At 44.8% G+C, this 27,422-nt stretch overlaps 1 protein-coding gene across 1 annotated transcript; it reads left to right on the top strand.

Annotated features, from left to right (window-relative positions):
• Positions 1-204: 204 nt before the first annotated feature.
• Positions 205-26,613, top strand: LOC135828633 (receptor-type tyrosine-protein phosphatase delta-like). Its single transcript, XM_065341052.1, has 11 exons — positions 205-491; positions 900-1,190; positions 2,373-2,669; positions 4,633-4,923; positions 6,333-6,629; positions 7,525-7,812; positions 18,884-19,177; positions 20,927-21,262; positions 22,919-23,127; positions 24,005-24,176; positions 24,957-26,613. The coding sequence occupies exons 1-11, from the start codon at positions 446-448 to the stop codon at positions 25,586-25,588; spliced, it is 3,153 nt and encodes a 1,050-aa protein (XP_065197124.1). The 5' UTR covers positions 205-445; the 3' UTR covers positions 25,589-26,613.
• The last annotated feature ends 809 nt before the right edge of the window (positions 26,614-27,422 follow it).

The following is a 27,422-nucleotide window of genomic DNA, read 5'->3' as shown; positions in this document are numbered from 1 at the left end:
TGACCCTGGATAAGGAGACCACCTGGAAACAGAGACCAGACTTTGAAGGTCCCTTGAGCGGTCGTCTTATACAGGTTTTACTGTAATGCTATGACATTTGACAAATTCATACAACTAGTGTATTTTGGGTGAACAAAAGCCCAGGTGTACTTAATTTTAAATGATCTTTTTGGTCATCAAATCAACCCGTGCAGCCCCACCAACTCCGGCAATCACAGTTTTGACTTCAACGACGTGGATCGCTGTCGAGTTCTCCAAGCTAACTGGAAAATTCCATATTTCAAGGTACTGCTGTAGATTCGCTCGAACTAGCGTGTCCGGCATTCCTGGTTCAGAAGAACCAACCAGCACCATCTGCAACACAACAACAAACATAAAACTGGATGGAGCGGAAGAAGATGCTACGTACAACCTCCTAGTTTTTGCCTACAATACGGCAGATGACATGGGATCTGCATATGCTGAAAATAATGTTACAACCAACAGAGCAGGTGAGCAATTTCTAGTGATTACAACCCGAAAGCTAGTTAGAGTTGCACGTGCTTTTACTCTCTCTTTTTTTACCTGGCTCTACTATTTTTTTACTGCTTAATTAAAACTGGCGGCATGGTCTCCTTTAACATGTAGTTGGAGTAGTCGCCGACTGCTTACACTAATATCTGCATTCACGATGCAGAACAGGTAAATTGTTGGTTGTGTATGCAGGCATGCAATTTGTTTTGTTCTACATGTATTTGTTCTGGGTGCGTGCGGGCAGAGCATGGTCTGGTGTTTGGTCGCATTGATCCGCACCCACCACGCCGTGCATGCTATGCACTCTGCTCAGTTTTATACTGTTCATGACAGCGGTTTGCCTACTCTCTGCACATGTCTTCGGTGTGTGTGTCTACCATCAACAGCTCCAAGTGCAGCACCTTGCAGCTTCACATTGGACAACAGCAGCACAATATCAGTGGGCCTCAGCTGGAGCCCTGTGGACCCGTACAAACTGAATGGAAGGCTAGTCCAGTACATTGTAAAAGCCTTGAATCTGAATGGCAGTATTGTGGCCATAGTCGGCACTAAAAGCACATCAGCAACACTCACTGGGCTCATCTTTGCCACAGTGTACAACATGTCAGTAGCTGCTGAGTCAACGGGTGGTAACAGCAGTCTGGCAAAGTACTTGCAAGTCACCACCAGCCAGGATGGTAATATGAATACCCATAGTTCCTATTCATTGCAAGACAGTGAACAAATCTCAGACTCTTCCCCACCATCATCAACATGCAAGGGCTAAAGAAATTTTTACTTGAACCAATCTTCACACATTCTCTTCAAGTGAATTTCGAACAACTAGAACCAATGATTACTACCTCTATCGTTTTAGACACTGCATAGCCAGTAGTAAAAATTTAATAGTGTTGAGCAGTCCTACCACACACATGGAAACCAGAGGAGCGATTCAAGACGTATGTATCCTCGACAATTACACAAAGTTCTAGGATACTGCTGCTGTGTTGATGAGGCCTTTCGTAACATTGCCTCTCAAATCAGTACATGGTGATAATGTGACGAAGCACAACGATCTCAAAATATTCAGCGTGTTGGCGGTAAAATTATGATGAAATGCACACAGGTTGAATGCTGCAGCGCCGATACTAACTGCGCCAAGGAGTACACACGATAACAGGGAGGCGGGGATCAGACTGATTTGCGAAATAATGGTACGAAATGCCTTATCCTTTTCACAAGTGGCCTTGCTCTTCGTGTGGTAATATGCTTCCCTGTGACAGAGTCCTTTTTTATTATGTCTTCATATGTTTCAATTCAGTTCTCATTCAGTAGTGCTCAAACGTAGTACTCAAATGTAGTACTGAATGTGCAATACAATTGTACTAATTTCTCAGCGGTGCAGCAATGCCTCCACTTGCTCCTGCAACTAACCCAGTCACAGAAATTTCTTTCTACATTGCTGCATGAGATATCTTCTAGACTGAAAGATTGTGGAGACCGTCAATTTTTCATTGAATCCAAGTGATGGCTGGTTCTATTTTAATGCCACTTGTATTTTAACGTACCTCCTCGCAGCTTCACGCAGGCTGCAGGCTTTTACCAAGGGTACATACCCCACCCCTGGGGATTACCCCTCCACCCTGGGGGTTAAGGCTGGGGGTTATGTACTGTTGGCTCGATGTGTTGATCATTGTTCGTGTATAGTGAACATGTGCATCTCCTTAGTGAAATCACAGGAAGCAATGAGAATACTTCTGAGATGATGCATGACTTCCAGTTGCAAAAATAGAATGCACGAACTAAAGTTCAGTTGTTCTTTGGACTACAAAAACCCACTCTATTTGTAATAGACCATTAAATTTTGTCTTTTCATACAGTACCTACAGCCCCGACATTCATCGTCGTATCGTCAACAACAGCGATATCAGTCACCTTCACCAAACTGACTGGCCGCTTCTTCATCTCCAAGTACTGCTGTAGCTTCAGTAGAATGGACGTGTCAGGAATCCCTGGATCACAGAAAGGAGCCATCACAAAATGCAGTCAAAACGTGTCTCTCATTCTGCATAATGTTGAGGAAGATGCTACGTACAATCTCGAAGCATATGCTAATAATACGGAAAATGGCATTGGACCCGTGTCTGCAAAGCAGGGCGTGACAACCAAACCGGCTGGTATGGAGATCCAATTATAATTATGTTGATTCAAATACAAGCTCTCATGAGAACGAACATCTGAATATTCTCAACCTTCGTATGAATATCTCATGTACATGTACCGTACTAATGGCGCTCCCAGAGTGTTAGTCTGTACGTGAAGTGTGTGGGTGATAAAGAGGATAGCAGCTTGTGTTGATTCCCAGGAGGGGTGAGTTTCGAAGTCTGAAGAAAATGTTGAACGGCAGCCGCTTGAATGACGACTGTGCCATAGCTTGGTCATACGACTGTGCCATAGCTTGGTGATACATCATGACTATGCCATAGCTTGGTGATGTCATCATGACTGTGCCATAGCTTGGTGATGTCATCATGACTGTGCCATAGCTTGGTGATGTCATCATGACTATGCCATAGCTTGGTGATACATCACGACTGTGCCATAGCTTGGTGAAACATCATCCCTGGCTATCAGCGAGGTTCCCTTTTCGCATCTCGGTGGTGACAATCAAATTCTTTCTTCTTACCTTTCCCATTTCACCTCACTCAACCTTATGAATATGATTATATTATACACTTGAAGTACAATGTAGACAGTTGTCTAAGGTCTTCAGCCTACGTGCAGTGCTGTACGTCCGGTGCTGTGCGTCCAGTGCTGTACGTCCAGTGCTGTACGTGCAGTGCTGTATGTGCAGTGCTGTACGTGCAGTGCTGTGCGTGCAGTGCTGTATGTGCAGTGCTGTACGTCCAGTGCTGTACGTCCAGTGCTGTACGTCCGGTGCTGTACGTCCAGTGCTGTGCGTGCAGTGCTGTACGTGTAGTGCTGTACGTCCAGTGCTGTACATCCAGTGCTGTGCGTGCAGTGCTGTACGTGCAGTGCTGTACGTGCAGTGCTGTACGTCCAGTGCTGTACGTGTAGTGCTGTACGTGTAGTGCTGTACGTGCAGTGCTGTACGTCCAGTGCTGTACGTCCAGTGCTGTGCGTGCAGTGCTGTACGTGCAGTGCTGTACGTGCAGTGCTGTACGTCCAGTGCTGTACGTGCAGTGCTGTACGTGCAGTGCTGTACGTGTAGTGCTGTACGTGCAGTACTGTACGTGTAGTGCTGTGCGTGCAGTGCTGTACGTGCAGTGCTGTACGTGCAGTGCTGTACGTGCAGTGCTGTACGTCCAGTGCTGTACGTGTAGTGCTGTACGTGTAGTGCTGTACGTGTAGTGCTGTACGTGCAGTGCTGTACGTGCAGTGCTGTGCGTGCAGTGCTGTGCCTGTAGTGCTGTGCGTGTAGTGGACACAGTATGTACATGCACATTGAATCGCTGATGAGTAAACGAAGGACGAAGCAGTCCTGTGGTGTAGATTCAGTAGTTTTGCTCCTGCTCTTGTAGCAGTTGAGCACTCTCATGCGGGAAGTGCCTTTGCTGCTTGCTTGGCGCAGAGCTCACTGACATTGTACTTTGACCACTAGGCATATGCGGATAATGCCGGCAGACAAATTCCAGAATTCGGTACTTTTTCTGGAAAGTTTCACGCATACTTGGTATGTGGATAAAGAAATGGAGCATAATTCGAGGAATTGCCCGCCATAAGGGTTTTATGGTTCTGTCAATTTCACTGCTTTTCGAGCAGGGATCTGCCACCTTTCGAGCATTATCCGCCAATGCCTATTGACCATCCTGGCAAGGTACACTCGGGCCTGTTTTGATCTTGCATAAAAAAATCCATGCAAATACTATCATTGCCACCCGGTTTCAGCCTCAATTTCTCTGTCCTGCGCTGATGAATCCACAAAGGGCGAAACATTTCTGTCCGCAGATTGAGGATAATGAAATGGGGGTGATATGTGTGCTTTGTGTGTATGTGGGGATCGGGGTGTCTGTGCACATGTCTTTAATGTATGTGTGTGTATGTGTATTATGTGTGTATTATGTGTGTGTATATGTGTATAATTATGTGTATGTGTGTGTCCTTGTGTACCACGTAAAGCTCCCAGTGCTGCACCTGGACACCTCACGTTATTCTCCCGAACAGCAACATCATTAGGCCTCGGTTGGACTGCTGTAGATCCATACAAACTTAATGGAAGACTGCTTGGATACTATGTTGTATGCAATTATCAGAATGGAAGCCGTGTGACGTCAGTCAGTACCATCAACTTACAGGAAGTACTAACAGGACTTACATTCGCTACAGAATACGATATATCAGTGGCAGCGGAATCAACCGGAGGTCTCAGCAGTAGCAAAGCTTACTGGAGGATCTCCACGACACAGAATGGTAGGTGCAGCCGCTGCCGGTTACATAGCCCTGTGTTAGCTTCAGTGTCACGCGATTGCTGATGGTTTTCATAATCGTAACACATCGATTACTGTACATGCGTATCGCCAAGCCTTCATCAGTCGACTTTGTTGAATGTAGCTCAAACAATCTGCCTCTGTTGACAGTTTTTAAAACCTTCATGTCAAGTCTTTAATGACAGTTAATGACAGTTAATGACAGTTAATGACAGTTAATGGACATCTCTGGAGATGATGAAAAATAACCAATGCTTCTAATGCATAATAAAAGAGAACATTTGGGTGCGAGTTATGACTTGTGAAGCAACTCCCGACGACAGTAAGAAGATAATAAGCAGTCGAAAACTGCGATAACAGGACACAACACCGACAAGCTACTGAGACATTCAAAAAGCTGACACCTAGTGACACACATCTCCAGTGTGCAAAACTTGAGTGCAGCGAAAATACGCACAAGCAAAGTCCCACGGCAACAAGGAATGCCCACTGTTACTGGACAATGACAAGACCAGTTACTAATGACAATGCGGTCAAACTACAATTCGAAGAAGCAAAGAAACACACCATCCAACTTGTATGGGTCAGGAATATCCAAGAGAAAGGAATGGAAAGGTTCGCGGAAACGAATTGTTCAAAACCGGACGCCAATATCTAATGGTATGCTGGTGCATGACGTTATCACAGACCAGTTGACTACATTACCAATTAGCTTCTCACAAAGTTTGTTTTGCACTTTCTGAATGTTTATACTTGTAAGCAGAAGGATAAGCATTTCCAATCTTGCACTGGATTTACTGTCCAGCAACCGAATTCCAAGCAATAGATTATTGAGCACTAGTTTTCAAGCATGTTGCATTGCTGTCCTACTCAGCAATCACCAATCAAAATAATACCAACGTTTTGAACTTCTTTCATTGCTCACTGCATGACACTTAGCTATGATTCATGACTACCACTTGAAACTGTGCCGTGACCTGGCCATTGAAAAGCATTGAATTTCTTTGATAGCCCCCCTTCCCCCTCCTACTCTGATGGTGCCCCCTACTCTGGTGGTGTCCCCTCCCCCCCCCTCTACTCTGTTGCCCCCTCCCCAACACTCTGGTGCCCCCTACTCTGACAGCGTACTGCCCTACTCATTGCTCGATTTAACAACGAAAATGCTGTCACACATCGATCGTTCGGGATGATCTGTTGCAGTTTTTGTGACACGGCAATAGTGGACCATGGAACAATGGGTGACCTGTTCGTTTCCCCTATTCCCACCCCCTCCCCTTTAAAACCCCTTCTAATTAATTTTTCCCTGGCTAGAACCCTGGTGATGCTCATCTATCCCATGTGACAGTGAGTTGCAGATAGAGATTTCACTGTTTTTTTTATCCTGGGACACAGCACCGCCAGCTCCGGTAATCACGGTTTCCACAACTGCAACGTCTATATCGGTCAGCTTCACGAAACTGACCGGACTGTTTCACATCGACAGGTATTGCTGTGTTTTCACAAGGTTGGATGTGTCGGGAATCCCCGGATCAGGAGCAGCAAACATCACCACATGCAGTGCAACAACATCCCTCACACTGAACGCTACTGAAGAAGATGCCACGTACAATCTGGACGCATTTGCCAATACGACTGAAAATAACCTTGGTTCCATATCTACAAGAACAGGCTTGAAAACCAAACCATCAGGTATGCACATACAGTACTCCCTCGTTTTTTCCCGTAATTATACTGGTGTGGATTGCGCAGATGCATGTGTTACATTGAAGAATGAGAAGTGAAGTTTCATAAATGTTAAAGTGGCTGCACTGGAGTTTGCGGACGATTAGAAACGTTTACACTGAAGAATGCTTTTTTTTTAAAGAATTTTTCCTTAGTTCTCAGGGCACGGAGACTTCACTGGTACCAGCCATTATATCCATATATCCGCAGCACCGTTTGAACACAATTTCGTAATAACAGTCTCTGGGCTACACCGATGACATCAAAAAATAGTAACCAAATGTTTGGGCAGGACATCTCTTCAGGAGGAAGATAGGCCTTTACCGGGAAAATTCAGATAATTCCGTCTTTACATCCCAGAGATCCGCTGAACATGTTCAAACGTTAAGGACGTATAGACAATTCTATACTTGTAGTTGATCACAGAATGGTCATCTTCTAAGGGTTTTCCACACAGTGCAGTTTCATTCTTGAATAGATGTTCCATATCCTCCAGGCAACTAGTTACCTTCATCTGCTATTCATTCGTTACCTACCTCCACTGATGAGCTCTCAATGAGAGAAACAGCTGTCTGGAGGATATGGAATATCTATCCAAGAACGAACTTCCTCGCTATGGTTTGGTGAATGTGGGCCAAGAGCGAAGTGCGGAGAGATGGACACTTTTCTTCAAATGGCCGAGTCGGTCACAATTTCCGAGTTTTCTTCAAAAGTCTCTTATAAAACAAAAAATACTTCGAAATATCTTATCATCATTTTAGCGTGTGCGGAATTCAATAGGTTTATGTACGAATACCCTACACAGATGTATGCTTCTGTCGGCCATCTTCTCAAACTGATTCTGTACAATTGTGATCAACAGTTCCAAGCATTGCACCCGGCAATTTCGCGTTGAACTCCAGAACTGCAACGTCCATACACCTAAGCTGGACAGCTGTTGATCCATACAAGCTGAATGGACGACTGCTTGCCTACCATTGCAAATGTGAACTTGAGAACGGCAGGTTCGTTGATGCACTCACAACAAACGAAACCCAGGTTTTGATCTCTGGCTTGACGTTTGACACAACCTACCTGATATCTGTGGCAGCTGAGTCCACTGGGGGTGTCAGCCATTACATAATCCGGCAAGTCTCCACGATCCAAGATGGTATGTACTGGTGTAAGCTGGTAAATTATTCCGTCAACGCACCTCCAAAAACCATTCACAACATTCATCTCTTTGCTGCACACAGTGAAATTCCATTCATATCTTTAAAAGTGTCCAACCATTTCCAAGGACGAGGACGTCAAAAATGTCGAAACCCAATGAGGTTCACTACACTCCACACATTCTGGTTTCAAAGATGGGGTTTGTGAGCTGCCCATACATACATTCATCATCATCATCATCATCATCATCATCATCATCATCTGCGTTGCCGAAAAAAATAATAATAGTAAAATTTAAAAATATTTAAATAACCGACGTGGAGACAACAGTCGTAAAATAGCAATGAAAAATATCAAATGTGCACTCATAACTATGTATAAACAATTAAAATGAAACAATTCCAGAACGTTTTCGTGTGACTATCATCAGTGGAGCATCGTCACATAGTAAGAATCACTAAAACAACCAGTTATATAGCTAGAGTAATATGAAAAGAAGCGTGAGAATGCAGCAAAGCTAGCGGTTATGCGTAGCGCGTGTAGTGTGAACCTTTGCAGTGTATCTGAGAATGGTAGCAGTAGATGAATGTGGCAGCTATGAGTGCGTGTGGACAAAACTGGTGAGAGCTTATTATTTAAAAAGTGTGAGTGCTACAACATTTTCTTTTTGCTTGCATAGAACAGGGTCACGTGTGCGAATATATACAACTTCCAACACCTGCAACTGCTTAAAGAAACGTGCGGAACAAATAACACTAAACCAGGAATCGTCAAACAACTTACGACAATCCAGACTGGACACCAAATGCTTGTAGATAGCAGACTTGCTCTTGTCGATGTAGAACTCCTCCTCGTCAGTATCACTCTCATCCTCCACTTCCCATTCCCGCTCACCCTTGCTTTCCTCCTGACCATCCTGTTCATCCCCATCATCATCCTCCATCTCCATCTCCTCATGCCATCGCTTCTTTCTCCTTGACGTGTTCACTGCTGCGCCCGTACTTTCACCTGCCGCTACTGGTTCCGCCTTCTCGATTTTTCTCAGTCGTGTCTCCGCTAGTCTCTGGCTTCTCCTCAGATTCGTTTTCCTCCATTTTCGTTTCGTTCTCCTGGTGATCTTTCCGTTACCGCAGTCTGGTTTGTTAACGAACGATCGTCCGGCGGTCTCCCATGCCGTGGTGTGGTCGTCAAGAGTGACACCAGATTCATGTGTTGCGCTTCTGTTGATTCCGGTGTTATATCCGTTCCTGGTTGTGTTGTAATAATGACAGGCGTAGTAGTAGGCAACGGGTGTTTACGTGGCCTCCCACGCTTTGGCCTGCTTGCCCTGGCTGCTTTTGAAAACAAGGACAATGGGACATGTTGTTTGATACGTTCGGACAAGTGTTGAAGCGTCCTGCCAACATACCGACTACCGCACTGTAGGCATTAATGATAAATGAGGTGACTCAAATGATGGGTCGGCAGGACGTCCTTCAACACCGTGAACGAACGTATCGTTGTGAAGACAGTTACTACATTCACTGCATAGTACGTCTTCTGGACAATAGACTTGACAATACGACTGACCTTTGTCGACTCCGCGCCTTTCCAAGGCAGGCACAGGAAGACACGACAAGGAGCCGGGCCGATTGTCAGTTCCTTACGGGGCACATTGTTCGTTAGTAGTTTCGGAAAGATCACCAGGAGAACGAAACGAAAATGGAGGAAAACGAATCTGAGGAGAAGCCAGAGACTAGCGGAGACACGACTGAGAAAAATCGAGAAGGCTGAACCAGTAGCGGCAGGTGAAAGTACGGGCGCAGCAGTGAACACGTCAAGGAGAAAGAAGCGATGGCATGAGGAGATGGAGATGGAGGATGATGATGGGGATAAACAGGATGTTCAGGAGGAAAGCAAGGGTGAGCGGGAACGGGAAGTGGAGGATGAGAGTGATACTGACGAGGAGGAGTTCAACATCGACAAGAGCAAGTCTGCTATCTACAAGCATTTGGTTTCCAGTCCGGATTGTCGTAAGTTGTTTGACGATTCCTGGTTTAGTGTTATTTGTTCCGCACGTTTCTTTAAGCAGTTGCAGGTGTTGGAAAATGTATATATTCGCACACGTGACCCTGTTCTATGCAAGCAAAAAGAAAATGTTGTAGCACTCACCAGTTTTGTCCACACGCACTCACAGCTGCCACATTCATCTACTGCTACCATTCTCAGATCTCAGATGGATTTACAATATTAAAAATGATCTAAAGCACGCCAATATTGATATTTCTGACTGTTTTGAACTGGCTCCAGACAAGAAAAATGGCTGATGCTTGTGGAAAATTGTGCTGCGCTTGCGTAGTTGTTCTTACTGCAATACGTTCTAACAATATTGAGATGCCTTTTGTCGGCTCTTCTGCCTGGATTTCGTTGACAGATGCGTTAAGCCCATGGATCCTTCCATGAATGACATGCGAACTGTAACTATTATTATTATTATTATTATTTAAAAATTCGACGAGGAGACAATAATTTTAATTGGTGCAGCCCTCGGGTGTGCCTAAGTCTGTGCCTCTGGGTGCTTTGCATGGGGCTGTGCCTCGAGTGGTGACAGCACCTCTGCCTCCCCCTGACCATCCTCCTTCGAGGTCTGTGTTGGTGGGGAGCACCCGCGGCGGTCGATTTGTCCCACCGGAACCAGAGCTGGATTCAACAGAAAGACCAACAACCATGGCTGCAACAACAACACCAGCTTCACATCCAACAACAACACCAGGTTCACATCCAACAACAACAACAACTAATCCACAAAACAAAGCAGCAAATGACAGACCACGGAGATCTACAGCAGATTACAACCGGACCTATGAATTCACGGTAAAAATACAAAGGAAACAATCGGAAAGGACGACGACTGACGTGAAGGCAACGGCATTCACGGTTGGCGTGGGTGGTGAAGGTGAGACGCAGGACGATGCAAGTGAGGAGGAGAGTCAAACCGCGGTGGATGACGGAGCAGGTTCTGATTCGGACAGTGAGGGAGAAGGTGAGCTGAGTGAGAGTGAGAGTGAGTGTGAGGGTGTGCGCGTGAGTCGAGATTGTGTGCGTCCGTCTCGTAATAACAAGTCTTCAGTATACAATCATTTGGTTTCTAGTACTGACTGTTGTCGTACTTATTCTGATTCCTGTTTTTCTGTTTTGTGCCGTGCTCGTCATGGTTATCTTTTGCAGTTACAAGTTTTGGAAGCTGTTTGTCAGCGCATTCATAAGCCGAATTTGTGTGTCCAGAAAGATAGTGTTATTACCCTAAAATTGTTCAAATAGTGTTCTGTTGTGTAGTGTGGCAACGTTGTTGCCTCTTGTGCCTAAATGTGTTTTGTCACCTTCTTGTTTATTGTTATTTTTATCATTCGTTCTCACTTTTTTGTTTTTGTTGCTGATACACACTTGTCACGCTTAGTTCTTACTTGTATACCCTTGTTTTCTGCACACTTTTGTGAGAAATCGCACCTCGATATTCCAGTGCTGTCATTGTTACGTGTCACCCTACCTTGATTGCTATATTATTTCCTTTGTTCTCCTTTTGTTCTTTAGTACAACGGTGATTCCTGAAGAGTGTTGTACGAAAACTTGTTCGAATCATCTTTTTTCCATTGCCCTTTTTCTTCTTACATGTATTTTTCCTTACCCTTTTAGGCTGTTTCTTGCATCGTCTCCATCGCTTACATTGTTAATAAAGTAGTCCACATGTCGCTTCAGCTCGTCCTACTTATTGCAATATTAAAATTATTATTATTATTATTATTTGGAAAGGATTGGGAGAACTTCATATTCAAAGGATCAGTCGGGGAAGTGAACTGCCTGAAAAGAGAAAAAAACGCCAGACCCACCAGGACTCGAACCTGGGACCCTGCTTGTCATGAGCAATGCTCTAACCACTGAGCTATGGGACCAGGCTGAACCTAGAAGGCGCTGACAAGTTTTTCACTCCAAAGGCAGCTCACAACACGTGCCACACATACTGATGGCACTTGGGTCTTTTTCCCTCCCCCAGGGGACCAACCACGGTCAGTTTCTGGAAACTACCAGAGGTGAAAGAAAGTGATTAAATTTGGAAAGGATTGGGAGAACTTCATATTCAAAGGATCTGGCGTTAGTATCACTCTCATCCTCCACTTCCCATTCCCGCTCACCCTTGCTTTCCTCCTGACCATCCTGTTCATCCCCATCATCATCCTCCATCTCCATCTCCTCATGCCATCGCTTCTTTCTCCTTGACGTGTTCACTGCTGCGCCCGTACTTTCACCTGCCGCTACTGGTTCCGCCTTCTCGATTTTTCTCAGTCGTGTCTCCGCTAGTCTCTGGCTTCTCCTCAGATTCGTTTTCCTCCATTTTCGTTTCGTTCTCCTGGTGATCTTTCCGTTACCGCAGTCTGGTTTGTTAACGAACGATCGTCCGGCGGTCTCCCATGCCGTGGTGTGGTCGTCAAGAGTGACACCAGATTCATGTGTTGTGCTTCTGTTGATTCCGGTGTTATATCCGTTCCTGGTTGTGTTGTAATAATGACAGGCGTAGTAGTAGGCAACGGGTGTTTACGTGGCCTCCCACGCTTTGGCCTGCTTGCCCTGGCTGCTTTTGAAAACAAGGACAATGGGACATGTTGTTTGATACGTTCGGACAAGTGTTGAAGCGTCCTGCCAACATACCGACTACCGCACTGTAGGCATTAATGATAAATGAGGTGACTCAAATGATGGGTCGGCAGGACGTCCTTCAACACCGTGAACGAACGTATCGTTGTGAAGACAGTTACTACATTCACTGCATAGTACGTCTTCTGGACAATAGACTTGACAATACGACTGACCTTTGTCGACTCCGCGCCTTTCCAAGGCAGGCACAGGAAGACACGACAAGGAGCCGGGCCGATTGTCAGTTCCTTACGGGGCACATTGTTCGTTAGTAGTTTCGGAAAGATCACCAGGAGAACGAAACGAAAATGGAGGAAAACGAATCTGAGGAGAAGCCAGAGACTAGCGGAGACACGACTGAGAAAAATCGAGAAGGCTGAACCAGTAGCGGCAGGTGAAAGTACGGGCGCAGCAGTGAACACGTCAAGGAGAAAGAAGCGATGGCATGAGGAGATGGAGATGGAGGATGATGATGGGGATAAACAGGATGTTCAGGAGGAAAGCAAGGGTGAGCGGGAACGGGAAGTGGAGGATGAGAGTGATACTGACGAGGAGGAGTTCAACATCGACAAGAGCAAGTCTGCTATCTACAAGCATTTGGTTTCCAGTCCGGATTGTCGTAAGTTGTTTGACGATTCCTGGTTTAGTGTTATTTGTTCCGCACGTTTCTTTAAGCAGTTGCAGGTGTTGGAAAATGTATATATTCGCACACGTGACCCTGTTCTATGCAAGCAAAAAGAAAATGTTGTAGCACTCACCAGTTTTGTCCACACGCACTCACAGCTGCCACATTCATCTACTGCTACCATTCTCAGATCTCAGATGGATTTACAATATTAAAAATGATCTAAAGCACGCCAATATTGATATTTCTGACTGTTTTGAACTGGCTCCAGACAAGAAAAATGGCTGATGCTTGTGGAAAATTGTGCTGCGCTTGCGTAGTTGTTCTTACTGCAATACGTTCTAACAATATTGAGATGCCTTTTGTCGGCTCTTCTGCCTGGATTTCGTTGACAGATGCGTTAAGCCCATGGATCCTTCCATGAATGACATGCGAACTGTAACTATTATTATTATTATTATTTAAAAATTCGACGAGGAGACAATAATTTTAATTGGTGCAGCCCTCGGGTGTGCCTAAGTCTGTGCCTCTGGGTGCTTTGCATGGGGCTGTGCCTCGAGTGGTGACAGCACCTCTGCCTCCCCCTGACCATCCTCCTTCGAGGTCTGTGTTGGTGGGGAGCACCCGCGGCGGTCGATTTGTCCCACCGGAACCAGAGCTGGATTCAACAGAAAGACCAACAACCATGGCTGCAACAACAACACCAGCTTCACATCCAACAACAACACCAGGTTCACATCCAACAACAACAACAACTAATCCACAAAACAAAGCAGCAAATGACAGACCACGGAGATCTACAGCAGATTACAACCGGACCTATGAATTCACGGTAAAAATACAAAGGAAACAATCGGAAAGGACGACGACTGACGTGAAGGCAACGGCATTCACGGTTGGCGTGGGTGGTGAAGGTGAGACGCAGGACGATGCAAGTGAGGAGGAGAGTCAAACCGCGGTGGATGACGGAGCAGGTTCTGATTCGGACAGTGAGGGAGAAGGTGAGCTGAGTGAGAGTGAGAGTGAGTGTGAGGGTGTGCGCGTGAGTCGAGATTGTGTGCGTCCGTCTCGTAATAACAAGTCTTCAGTATACAATCATTTGGTTTCTAGTACTGACTGTTGTCGTACTTATTCTGATTCCTGTTTTTCTGTTTTGTGCCGTGCTCGTCATGGTTATCTTTTGCAGTTACAAGTTTTGGAAGCTGTTTGTCAGCGCATTCATAAGCCGAATTTGTGTGTCCAGAAAGATAGTGTTATTACCCTAAAATTGTTCAAATAGTGTTCTGTTGTGTAGTGTGGCAACGTTGTTGCCTCTTGTGCCTAAATGTGTTTTGTCACCTTCTTGTTTATTGTTATTTTTATCATTCGTTCTCACTTTTTTGTTTTTGTTGCTGATACACACTTGTCACGCTTAGTTCTTACTTGTATACCCTTGTTTTCTGCACACTTTTGTGAGAAATCGCACCTCGATATTCCAGTGCTGTCATTGTTACGTGTCACCCTACCTTGATTGCTATATTATTTCCTTTGTTCTCCTTTTGTTCTTTAGTACAACGGTGATTCCTGAAGAGTGTTGTACGAAAACTTGTTCGAATCATCTTTTTTCCATTGCCCTTTTTCTTCTTACATGTATTTTTCCTTACCCTTTTAGGCTGTTTCTTGCATCGTCTCCATCGCTTACATTGTTAATAAAGTAGTCCACATGTCGCTTCAGCTCGTCATACTTATTGCAATATTAAAATTATTATTATTATTATTATTTGGAAAGGATTGGGAGAACTTCATATTCAAAGGATCAGTCGGGGAAGTGAACTGCCTGAAAAGAGAAAAAAACGCCAGACCCACCAGGACTCGAACCTGGGACCCTGCTTGTCATGAGCAATGCTCTAACCACTGAGCTATGGGACCAGGCTGAACCTAGAAGGCGCTGACAAGTTTTTCACTCCAAAGGCAGCTCACAACACGTGCCACACATACTGATGGCACTTGGGTCTTTTTCCCTCCCCCAGGGGACCAACCACGGTCAGTTTCTGGAAACTACCAGAGGTGAAAGAAAGTGATTAAATTTGGAAAGGATTGGGAGAACTTCATATTCAAAGGATCTGGCGTTGGGTCTGGCGTTTTTTTCTCTTTTCAGGCAGTTCACTTCCCCGACTGATCCTTTGAATATGAAGTTCTCCCAATCCTTTCCAAATTTAATCACTTTCTTTCACCTCTGGTAGTTTCCAGAAACTGACCGTGGTTGGTCCCCTGGGGGAGGGAAAACGACCCAAGTGCCATCAGTATGTGTGGCACGTGTTGTGAGCTGCCTTTGGAGTGAAAAACTTGTCAGCGCCTTCTAGGTTCAGCCTGGTCCCATAGCTCAGTGGTTAGAGCATTATTATTATTATTATTATTATTATTAACTGGTTTTGAGGGAAAGAGACAAACGGGAAAAGTCTGAAGAAAAAATTGACCGTCACCACCAGGACTCGAACCAGGGACCCTCGCTTGTAGCCAGCGATGCTCTAACCACTGAGCTATGGTGTAGTCGTCATCCAAGCAGAGACCGTTCAACGTTTTCTTCAGACTTCGTAACTCACACTTCCTGTGAATCCACACAGGCGGGTGGGACGCAGCCCTCACTGTAACCCACACACTTCACGTACAAACTAGCACGCGGGGAGCCCCAAGTCATAAAATATTAACTGGTTTTGAGGGAAAGAGACAAACGGGAAAAGTCTGAAGAAAAAATTGACCGTCACCACCAGGACTCGAACCAGGGACCCTCGCTTGTAGCCAGCGATGCTCTAACCACTGAGCTATGGTGTAGTCGTCATCCAAGCAGAGACCGTTCAACGTTTTCTTCAGACTTCGTAACTCACACTTCCTGTGAATCCACACAGGCGGGTGGGACGCAGCCCTCACTGTAACCCACACACTTCACGTACAAACTAGCACGCGGGGAGCCCCAAGTCATAAAATATTAACTGGTTTTGAGGGAAAGAGACAAACGGGAAAAGTCTGAAGAAAAAATTGACCGTCACCACCAGGACTCGAACCAGGGACCCTCGCTTGTAGCCAGCGATGCTCTAACCACTGAGATTATTATTATTATTATTATTATTATTACCATTCTCAGATACACTGCAAAGGTTCACACTACACGCGCTACGCATAACCGCTAGCTGTGCTGCATTCTCACGCTTCTTTTCATATTACTCTAGCTATATAACTGGTTGTTTTAGTGATTCTTACTATGTGACGATGTTCCACTGATGATAGTCACACGAAAACGTTCTGGAATTGTTTCATTTTAATTGTTTACACATGGTTATGAGTGCACATTTGATATTTTTCATTGCTAAAATTTAAAAATAATAATAACGAGAGAGCTTGGAAGCTCAGGGCCCTACGCTACGTTTTTTGCTTTGATGACCTAGACCAAAAAAAGCATAGGGATGTTATAAATTCTTATAAATTTCTACTTTTTTTAAGACATAACCTGGGATTTGAACCCGCACTATCGCCCTGCATGCATCCCCCGATACACTTCGCATACATACATACTAATTCTTCCAAGTTGCTTCACGTTATGATCTTTCATTTGAAAGCCCTATTTGAATATGCATTGTGGCCAGCCGTCTTTGATGGTCCGGTACGGTACGGGACAGGTACGGGACAGGTACGGTCGAGGTAATACGACACCGTCTACCGCATTGATGACATAGGCAAAAAAAGGATAGGGATGTTATAAATTTTTCAATTCTCCTTTTTTCAGGCATAACCTGGGATTCGAACCCGCACTGTCGCCCTACATGCATTCCCTCATACACTTCGCTTCATTAGGGAGGTTTCGCTCTACGGAATTAGGTATGAAAATAACGTATGAACTGCACGGAATTTTCATACGTAAAAATCAGAGCTGTTGGGTTTCGTTCTACGTGATTTCTCCACAACTGCTAAACATGCGTTGTTGCTTTGGAGACGCGTTGGCTGCATGCGCCCACCGCATGCACCGTGAACCGAAACCGCGTTTTCCATTATATTTTGCACGTGGTGTACGGTGTGTGAACCTTGTGTTTCGCGCGGCTTGAATGTTGCCATGGACAAATGCGGAAAATGCGAAAAAATATTTCAAAAAGTCCTACGGAGGACCCAACGTAGGAAAGAGCTTTCCTACGGAAATCCGTAGAGAGATTTACGTATGAAAGTTGCCCTCGCTCCCCGGCGCGTACGACATACGGATTTTCATATGTAATTACGTAGAGCGAAACCTCCCTATTGCTAAAATTTAAAAATAATAATAACGAGAGAGCTTGGGAGCTCAGGGCCCTACGCTACGTTTTTTGCCTTGATGACCTAGACCAAAAAAAGCATAGGGATGTTATAAATTCTTATAAATTTCTACTTTTTTTAAGACATAACCTGGGATTCAAACCCGCAATATCGCCCTGCATGCATCCCCCGATACACTTCGCATACATACATACTAATTCTTCCAAGTTGCTTCACGTTATGATCTTTCATTTGAAAGCCCTATTTGAATATGCATTGTGGCCAGCCGTCTTTGATGGTCCGGTACGGTACGGGACAGGTACGGGACAAGTACGGTCGAGGTAATACGACACTGTCTACCGCATTGATGACATAGGCAAAACAAGGATAGGGATTTTATAAATTTTTCAATTCTCCTTTTTTTCAGGCATAACCTGGGATTCGAACCCGCACTATCGCCCTACATGCATTCCCTCATACACTTCGCATTCATACTCATTCTTCCAAGTTGCTTCACGTTATGATCTTGCGTTTGAAAGCCCTATTTGAATATTGCGGCCAGCTGCATGTGGCCAGCTAGCTGTGTTTGATGGTACGGTACTGTACGGGACAGATACGGGATAGCGCCAGGCGTGACACAAACAAACAAACACCAAATTAAAGCTGTGTGGACCCTGGCTAGCGCCAGACGTTACTGAAGTAACGTCTTCTGCATAGCTACGGGAATAAAAGGCATTATGCAGCTGTGTAAGCAGTAGATGCACAGTGCGACTGCCAGACATCTCTGTCAGATGCCAACTGCCCATACATTAGCCTTGGTTAATTTAGACAGCAGTGAGCCAATATCATTCTAACAAATGCACGGTTACAGTGATTTGACTTTTGACTCCAAAGTAATGAACTCAGTGAACCTAAGCTGGAGAGGTTGTATTAATACAAACTGACTGGAAGACTGCTCGCTTGTTATGGCACTTGCAATCACCTGAATGGCATTGTTGCGACTTATATTCACCACTCTTCAGGCGATGGAAGACCATCGGTGTTCTCTAAAAATTTGGAGCCCATGCATTTTCGTATACAATCAACTTTGCGAATAACGACACACGGCGGGGCATCAGAAAAGTGTCCTTATTCGCGATGTATCCTTATACCCAGTCTCATTATATGTTTACAGTTTGATGGGACTTTCCCTCTGCGCATGGATATTCTGCCGGTATTCCAGAACTGTCGTTATATCCGCAGTCAATGCCAGTCATTATTAGCCAAGTTGACTGTAGTGGTTTTTTTAACATTTTCTGTAGTCACCATTTTTCAAAGTTCAAAACGGAATGCGCACCTGGAAACATATCTGAAACCGCATAGACCACATGGAGACGTGGTCATACTGGCGTGTGAGGCCGAACGTAACAGTGGACTGACACAACAGTACAATAGTTCAGATTTTCAAGTCACCTTGCGAAGAGTTGGGTATTATTGGGCTGCAGATTCATTTTCTTCTTGATGTCTCTGATATGAACAGCACCAAGCATTGGAACAACCGTGACCAACTCATTCTACTTGAGCAGCACATCTCTGCAGCTGGCCTGGCGACAGCTCGCACAGCAAGATCTAAACGGTGTGTTGGTACGCTATGACATCATGATTGTCAGCCCTGCAAACTACACACAGGTATTCAATGTGACAAGCAACGAGACCAGTCTGACTATCACCCAGCTTGAGATCTACACTGTGTACAACATGTCTGTGAGGGCTGTGACAGAGGCTGCACCTGGTCCATTTGGCAGCCAAGTACAACAACGTACAGATGAATCGAGTAAGTCACTCATACTCAATGCATATTTCACATTTGATATAGTACAGAAAATAAAACTCGGGTGTTGAGCCAATGGTAATGTGTAAAGAGAAATTACCTGTAAGCTACGAGTTATGACATAATAGAATAAAAATAATAATAAAATAATAATAATAATGGACTCGGAACTGGTGGTAACTGGTGGTGTTAGTGGACAATAAAGCGTAACTTGTAGTTTCTTGGTCCTCTTTTCTTTACTATAATACCAATACGGCCGAGAAAAAAATATTCTTGTACTCTCTCTTTTTCTCTATCCACACGCTTGCTGGAACAAAAACCCTCTAAACACATGGCTAGCCATGCCACACTGCACACACTAGTACAAATTCACAACTACCCATACTCAACCAGATCAATCATCATGCTTTCACGTGGGACGGCACCGACAGACGTACTGTGAGTTTGTGATGTGATGTGATTCACGTGTGCCGAAGTCTGTAAGAAATGCATCAATCACCATTGTTTCGGACTTCACACTACACACACTACATGTACTACAATTCACAACTACCCAGACACAACCATAATCAATTATCAACCTTTTCCACTGGGACAGCACCAACAGAAGCACCTTTCCCCAGCCGCTACCAGCGTCAGTGTATTGATGTGATTTATGTGTGTTGAAGTTTCAAAGAAATGCAGCAATCACCACTGTTTCTGACTTCATACTGCACACGGGTGTGCCTGGAAGTACTTAGCATACCATAATAATTATTATGAATAAGCGGCGAGGAGACAATAACTTTATTGCGGCAATCAGCAGAATCAGCGAAGCCGACATTGGACGTAGTAATGAACAAAAATAAAAGATGGATATTAAAGCTTCCTAACAAGTTTTCTAGAGACATTCGTCAAGGAAATACGTCTCAATAATGAAATCTAGCAATAAACCACAATATAATAATAAAGTATATACACGGAAGAGTACGAAAAGCACTACGCGAAATATTATGCGAATTCTCATTTGGTCCTCAAAGTGGTTCTGACGCTACAACCACCCCTAGCAATACAATGGGACGTGCAACGCCTAACTGCAGGGTGAGGAACAATGTCTCACAAAGAGTACAACTCTCCTCTCTTGGTCTAACCGTAGTTGTCGACAAGTTGGTTGTTTGCCTAACGCTCCATCAACCAAATTTCTCTTTGTACTGTATATAGTCACAAGCTACTAATGTCTGTATTGTCGCTAGCTGCACAGTTTAATTAAAAGAGCCTTCTCAACCTGGACTAGAAACAAGGCCCTCACCATCCTCAATCAGAGTTTAAGACCATTCCAAGATCACTGACAGATATGCCATTGCCTGTACACTGACAGTACAAGTTTCTTGTCATTGAGAACTTGTGGATGTGTACCGTATTTCCCCGAATATAAGTCGCACCTTCGTACACTAACTTTCAAGGGTAAAAAAGGGGTGCGACTTACAATCAAGCATGACTTACTAATGAAGTCAATATATCTAATCAATATGGCTAAAAAATGAAAATGGAGGTGCGACTTATAATTGAGTGCGACTTATAATCGGGGATATACGGTACGTAAATCAGGTTCTCATTATGCAGACTATGTCATCTGTACTATAGCACTTGCACTGCTCCTTGCATACTGTGATGGTATTGAAATCATCAGCAGCTATGTATGTTAGGCAGATGGCATCCAATTCGGTTTACTATGGCGTGTTGAAGCCGGTGTTTTTCTATCCTTGTTCGCAGCTCCTGCTGCTGTCACAAATGTGAGCGTTGTGTTCGAAGCAAACACCACCAGCATTGCGGCCAACATCTCCTGGACACCACTGAGAGACACTCGGGGTATAATCACTAGCTACACAATCCTCTATGCTCAATTGGACTCGACACAGGAAGACCAGGCGAATGCAAACCTCACAAAACGATCACACTATAATAACATCACAGTCTCCGGTAACCAAAGCAACGCTTTGATTCACTCACTGGTAGAAAAGAAACGCTACGGATTTCTTCTAGTTGCAAGCACAAGAATCGGTGCAGGCCCAGCAAGCAAACCTGTCTTTTCACAAGGAACTGCGCTGTGTAAGTAACTATTTTACCCACTTTGTCAATATTGCCTCTACTCCATCCGATCTGCACACGCTGCATATGTCACTTCAAACTATGCTACTCGGCTGTTATAAGTAAATGTCTCTGCATAAAAACAAGGGGAGAAAATGTAACTTGCGAGTTCTTTATTGTGTTCATTAGTTTGAGAGAAAGATGCAAACGGGAAATGTCTGTGAAATTTTTTGACTTGCACCACCAGGACTCGAACCAGGGACCCTCGCTTATTATTATTTATTCATATTTTAATAGGGCAGTCCCCAAAGACTCAAGGTCTTCTTATGGGGTATGGCCAGCGATGCTGCCCCACTTATAGGCGATTCAGACGATGGCCAACTGTGACCACGTTTTTATGCCAAAGACGTGTTTGATCAGAGATTGTGCAGTATCATTTGAAGTACGACTGCATCTCCACGGAAATTCGAGCTCAGACATGATTTTGGCCATAGTCCGAATCGCCTATAAGCTATTCTGTGGCGGTCATTCTTTATTGACTTGTGGTCCACACATTTGAAGTGCATGAAACAACAATCATGTCTCAAAATACCCACCACCAAGATCTGACAGCACGATACATGTACATCGATTGAAGTATCACAGTACATGTAGGTCCAGCTGCAGATTTTCGAAAATACGTGAAACATTGCACCCCAGGGGCATAGGCAGGGGGCGGGGGGGGGGGGGTGCTTTGGGTGCCAAAGCACCCCCTCAAAAATGTCGATCGTGGTCTGCACCTGGTTCGTGAGGGACCGTAATACGCGGACCGCTGATCACATCTATAACTCTGCACATCGCACACTGTAGCAAACTTTGTTGTTCAGACCAGGAAGTAATAGGTAGTGTACTGCTGCAGTTGACTATGTTGTCTGACGATTGGCCTTTTTCCAATGAAATTTCTAGTCAAGGGCAACTCCGCTTCATACCTGCCGTTCTGCAGCTTTACGTCAGACCTCAGCAGACACAGCACGTGATTTGTGTCGAATTCCGCATGTTTGTTTAAGATAGAAGCAGAATCTTACAAATACTGTACGCCATGGTAGAAGTAGCAACACAGTCCATGGAAAACTCACATCGGGCATAGCAGTTTGCTCGCGCAATGTTTTGTATAATGGACATGTAGGCTGACGGTTGAGTGTTCGAATTGGAGGTTGTGGAAAAGCAAAGAAGATTCTTTCACGTGTTTCAAGTGTTGGTACAGCAGCAGAACAGTGAAAGTAACGTTGAAGTGGAGTTTGCGGTTTTTGTGGGAAATATGGGGTACGTTTGATCAAGCATGCCGTACTGCACTATAAAGCACGAGGAAGAGAAGTTGGAAGCAGGCAGTAGCAAACATTACGACTACCTGGTCGGGGGTTTGCCATTCACTGATTGATTTTCAGCGTCAAATGCGGGTCTGATTTTGCTTCCCCCCCCCCCCCCCCCCCACTGTATCGCGGATCAAACCATTTAAGGTGCATGTATTGTGTGCGGGGAAAGTCGTGGCACCCCACTTGATCATTCTCCTGGCTACGCCCCTGCATCCCCCCCCTTCCCAATCCGTACGAGAGCTTCATTAGCACTCTGGATCCTTATAATTATACAAAGATGTTTAGAAAAGCGGGTCCAACCATTGTGCTTCATCTTTTTTCTAAGATCCTGGACAGCCGGAGTTAATCGATGCCAAATTCGTTGATCAGCATACAGCAGAACTGACGTGGAAGCCCAGTTCAACAGGTGGAGAGCCAAGCGGCTTCAGGATGTTTGCATTCTACGAAGAAGTTGTGGATGAGCAGTTGCAGCAGAAGAGTAGGAGAAGAAGACGTCGAAATGTGCCGGAGAAGACTGTGCTGAATATTAGTGAGGTATGGGATGAATCTTGAGTGGATGCCTCTCTGCAGAGAATTAGGTGTGTGTGTGTATGTGTATGTGAATGTGCGTGTGCGTGTGTGCCCGTGCGCGCGCGTGTGTGTGTGTGTGTGTGTGTGTGTGTGTGTGTGTGTGTGTGTGTGTGTGTGTGTGTGTGCGTGTGTGTGTGTGTGTGTGTGCCTGTGAGTTGATAAAGGTCATAATGTGTATACAATGTGTACATGATTGTATCTGTGTAGCGCATGATTGCCAAGCACAGTACCAACATTTCCATTCAATTTCCTTCTGAGAACTTTAAAGTCATTCAAGACCAGCAAATCAGCTATATAGTGTATAGTGTAGACTATCGCTAAGACTATGCTAAGACTATGCTAAGACTATGCTGAGTTGCCTGTCATGAAATTTCTACGGTGGTCAGGCTTACAGATTTTCCTGGAGTATGAATTGTGACAAGTACTGTACATGCATCTTGTTTTGCAGACACTCTGTTCGACATGTGCCTCCTAGCCAGCTATGAAGACCCAGCATTGGTTACCCAACTTTCTGTTACTATTTGTGCTGTGTTTTGGTCTTTCCATAACCTTGAACCTTCCAAGTTGGAAGGCTGTCGGTTAGCGCTACGGAGATGTGTTGAAGCTAGGTGTCAGGACGTCGAATGTCTCAGTACTCTGTCAGTTTTGTGCCTAGTTGTTGCACTTTCTGACTGTATAATAATATCTGATTACAGTGATGGAGAGTTACTCTTAACTCGTATCCATATTTCCTTTTCCTTTCCATGTTTAAAAATAAAAAGTGTTTTTTTTTTTAGAAAAAAACGTGTCCTCTTTTTTTCTTTGTTACCTTCTCTCCCGGTGACCTGCTGTTTGCGTATAGGATGTGGGAAGTGATGTGTCCACAGGACGAATCCACAATCTCACCGCTGGACAGCCGTACGCCTTTGAGGTGATAGCGTTTATTCGCTACAGTGGTGGGATCAGGATGAGTCCTGGTAATGTTGACCTAAGTGACTTCCGCAATGTAACCACTATATCCCTAGAGCCTGACGGTGAGTTCTACAGAAAGCTGGATATGATTGCACAATGCACGGTAGACACGCACCCTTGAGACTTGACCTTTCTCACCATGTATACAGTACAGCCGTCACTGATCGCTCTTTTATAACTCTTTTAGTTTTGAAATTTCTCGTGTACATCGCAAAACGATTTGCTGAGTTTGGCCCATACAAGATGTGCTGCCCCCCCCCCCAAATATAGAACAAAAATCCTCCCATTGCCAGTAAAGTAGTGGATCCTACAAATGGAGTGGCTTTTAAATGCACACACAAGCAGATCGTTATTCATCGGTTGAGAGTATTGAAAAGGGTGGGGAGTCTGACGAAAAATTGACCGTCACCACCAAAACTCGAAGCAGGCTTTACTTGAGGTAAGCAAGGACAGCCATAGGTTGCAGTATTACTCACAACACCAGTCCTCAGTCTATTGGTAGAGGTAGAACAAGTGAGTTAGCTGCAGAAACTTGATACCAGTAGTTCAATTTGAGGGTGTATCCTAAATTGGCTCCATGACTCGCAAGGGCGTCGGACACGCTACGGGCACTACAGTATTGACCGTACCACTTTTTGCTCGAGGTACTCCGTGACGCAATAAATACACTGATTTGGGCTCTAAATTGCCAAAATGTTCGTCTTACCCCTCCCCCCCCCCCCCAACAGGAGTAAATTCTACTTCAGATGCCTGACCATACCACGCTAAAATACCTTCCACCTCCCCTGAATTCATTAAGTTTTTGGTGGTGGGTCTCTTGCTTATCTTCGCTCTTTCTTCAGATGAAGAGCCAGGACATGGAGTTACTACTGGCGCAGATTTCATGATCGCCTTCATTGTGGTGATCCTGTTGAGCATCCTGCTCATCTGTATACGAAAACGCACCGGGAAAGTGAAGCGCAAAACCAAGGGCCACGAGTCGCCTCCGCCAACAACCCCAACATTCCTTATGAATGAACAAAGTGAGACAGCACTCATTGATAAATGTGAGCAGGAGGCAGATGATGACAAGATACTCGTCAACACCGAAGCATACCGTGAATGGAAAGCCTCGTGCTACGAAGATCCAAGCCAGACTGGCGACGCAAGATATGAAACGACGGGCATGGTGGAAACGAGAGAGCCACTTTATGCTGACGTGTCGGACATCCCACCAAGCCACAGCGGGACAGTCATGGAGAAGAAAGGAGCCTGCGAAGTTGCTGAAGATGATGGCATGCACGAGGAGATGCCCGGTGATGAAAGTAATGAAGTGACAGAGCTAATGGAAAAGATGACACCACTGTATATCAATGTTTCAGCAACCCCTTCAAGCCAACGCCGATCTATCAATACAGCAACCTCTTCAAGCCAACGCCGATCTATCAATACTGCAGGAGAGGATCATGATACCGTGGCAGATTCTGTCATGTGAGGACACAGTTCATTGTGATGTAGTTAGTTCCTTGTATTATTCAATAATCGTTTGCACTTATTTCCATTGCCCTGATAGTCTTTACTAAGACAGTACCCCATGCCGGGGATATACGCATTTTGAAATGTCAGTTAAGCAGAGGGAGAAGCAATTGGCAAGCATACTAATTCTGCTCGCGCACGGCTTCGGCCACATAGCGACCAACCACCGACTGGTGAGTCAATGTACCCGTTACCGTGAGGCTGCGATCAGGAAGAGTTAAGTACAGGAACAGAGTCTATGCATGTACCTGTGCGCTCTGCTAACCTTCAAGACCTGACCACTTGCATTAGCTTGCCATTCAGTACCCATTTACATGTGTTGTGAACCAGTTATGTTTGATCCGTTTCCTTGGCAATTATATGATGTTTACTTGTACAAATATTGCTCCATGATAATTGCCTTCCCTTCTCTTACAAGAAATATCCAAAGACGAGCAATCCCCGTTTTTATCAAACTTACTCTCCATCTTCAATGTGGCCTGGTACCATTTTTTTCTTTGTGCTCTGCATTTTCTTGGTCACTATACATGTTGGCCTATGCCATTGCCCACGATATACTTTTTTCCGGTAGCAATACCTTCCTGTCCTCGGCTGAAACTCAGGAAAAAAGCTACCATACGTTCCCATAACTTGCCATGTTCATGATCTTTACGAATGCTGGCCTATCATTGTTGTTTTCTATGCATACACGGTGGTCTTTTCCGAAGAGGAAATCTAGGTTTGATACTAGCTTCTCTTCTGTGTAATTCATATCAGTAACGATATGAGCATGTATGTCCAACTAATCATAGGTATTGGTCATATCTTGTGACAACAAATTTCCAGTCTAACGCATTACAACACAATCTTACAAACATCAAGCCGTAAAATCTTTCAATATTCTCTTTTGGCTCAAATCAACTCTACACACTAAATCACTCTCTCCCTCTCATTTACAAAACATAATATCCTGCCTATCATTGAATATGCATGCATTGCTGTCACCCCACTCTCAATGGCAGCCCTTGACCATCTTGAGCGAATCCAGCGCAAGGCGGCCAGAATCTGCCTCCGTCTCCCCCTCTACACTCCTCTGAATCATTCAACACTGCTCCATCGGCTCAAATGGACGACAATGTTTTCTTGCCGCAAAGTGAAGCTTACCCTTCTTGCACACTCCATAAAATCCCGATATGCCCCACAACACATACGCATGCTCAACACCCCACTCAACTTAGGGTTACGGCCCAGTATAGCCTTCGACACGCACGCACTTGGCACCTCCCACCCACCAGAACCGACCACTGTAAAGACTCCCCACAGTACAAGTCCCTAGAATACTACAATGCCCTCCCTGCTAGCATTCGTGATGTCTCCTCCCGACCTGCTTTCAGACAAGAAATCTGTTCACTGCTGATTAACTCGATCTGCTCCTGCAGTGCACCCTCTCCCATACTTGTAAAATTCAAAGTGATGTAAATCACTTTCCAACTGCATAACCCACAGCCCCACCCACAGCATCTCACCTTCTCATAAACATATCTCTTATTGGCAATGGTGCCATCGTGAGAATAAAGAATTCAACAATCCTTATGACACAATTCCTACCTGAAAGGATATGCAGCATGTCCATGCTTTAGTGTCAATGGCAAGAAGTGCAGCAGCTGTAGAAACAGCAGCAGACATCGGTAACATGAGTGAAGTGGAGACTTGCCTTGACTGCTCTAATGATTGCACCGAAGAGAAGGGGTGACCATGTTAATAGTTGCCCTGGCAACAAAGCAGGGTCCACACATAAAGTCTTGAGCGACACA

Source organism: Sycon ciliatum, chromosome 12 (assembly GCF_964019385.1).
Source record: "Sycon ciliatum chromosome 12, ocSycCili1.1, whole genome shotgun sequence".
Classification (NCBI taxonomy): Eukaryota; Metazoa; Porifera; class Calcarea; order Leucosolenida; family Sycettidae; genus Sycon; species Sycon ciliatum.
This window is presented reverse-complemented; position numbering and strand designations above follow the sequence as displayed.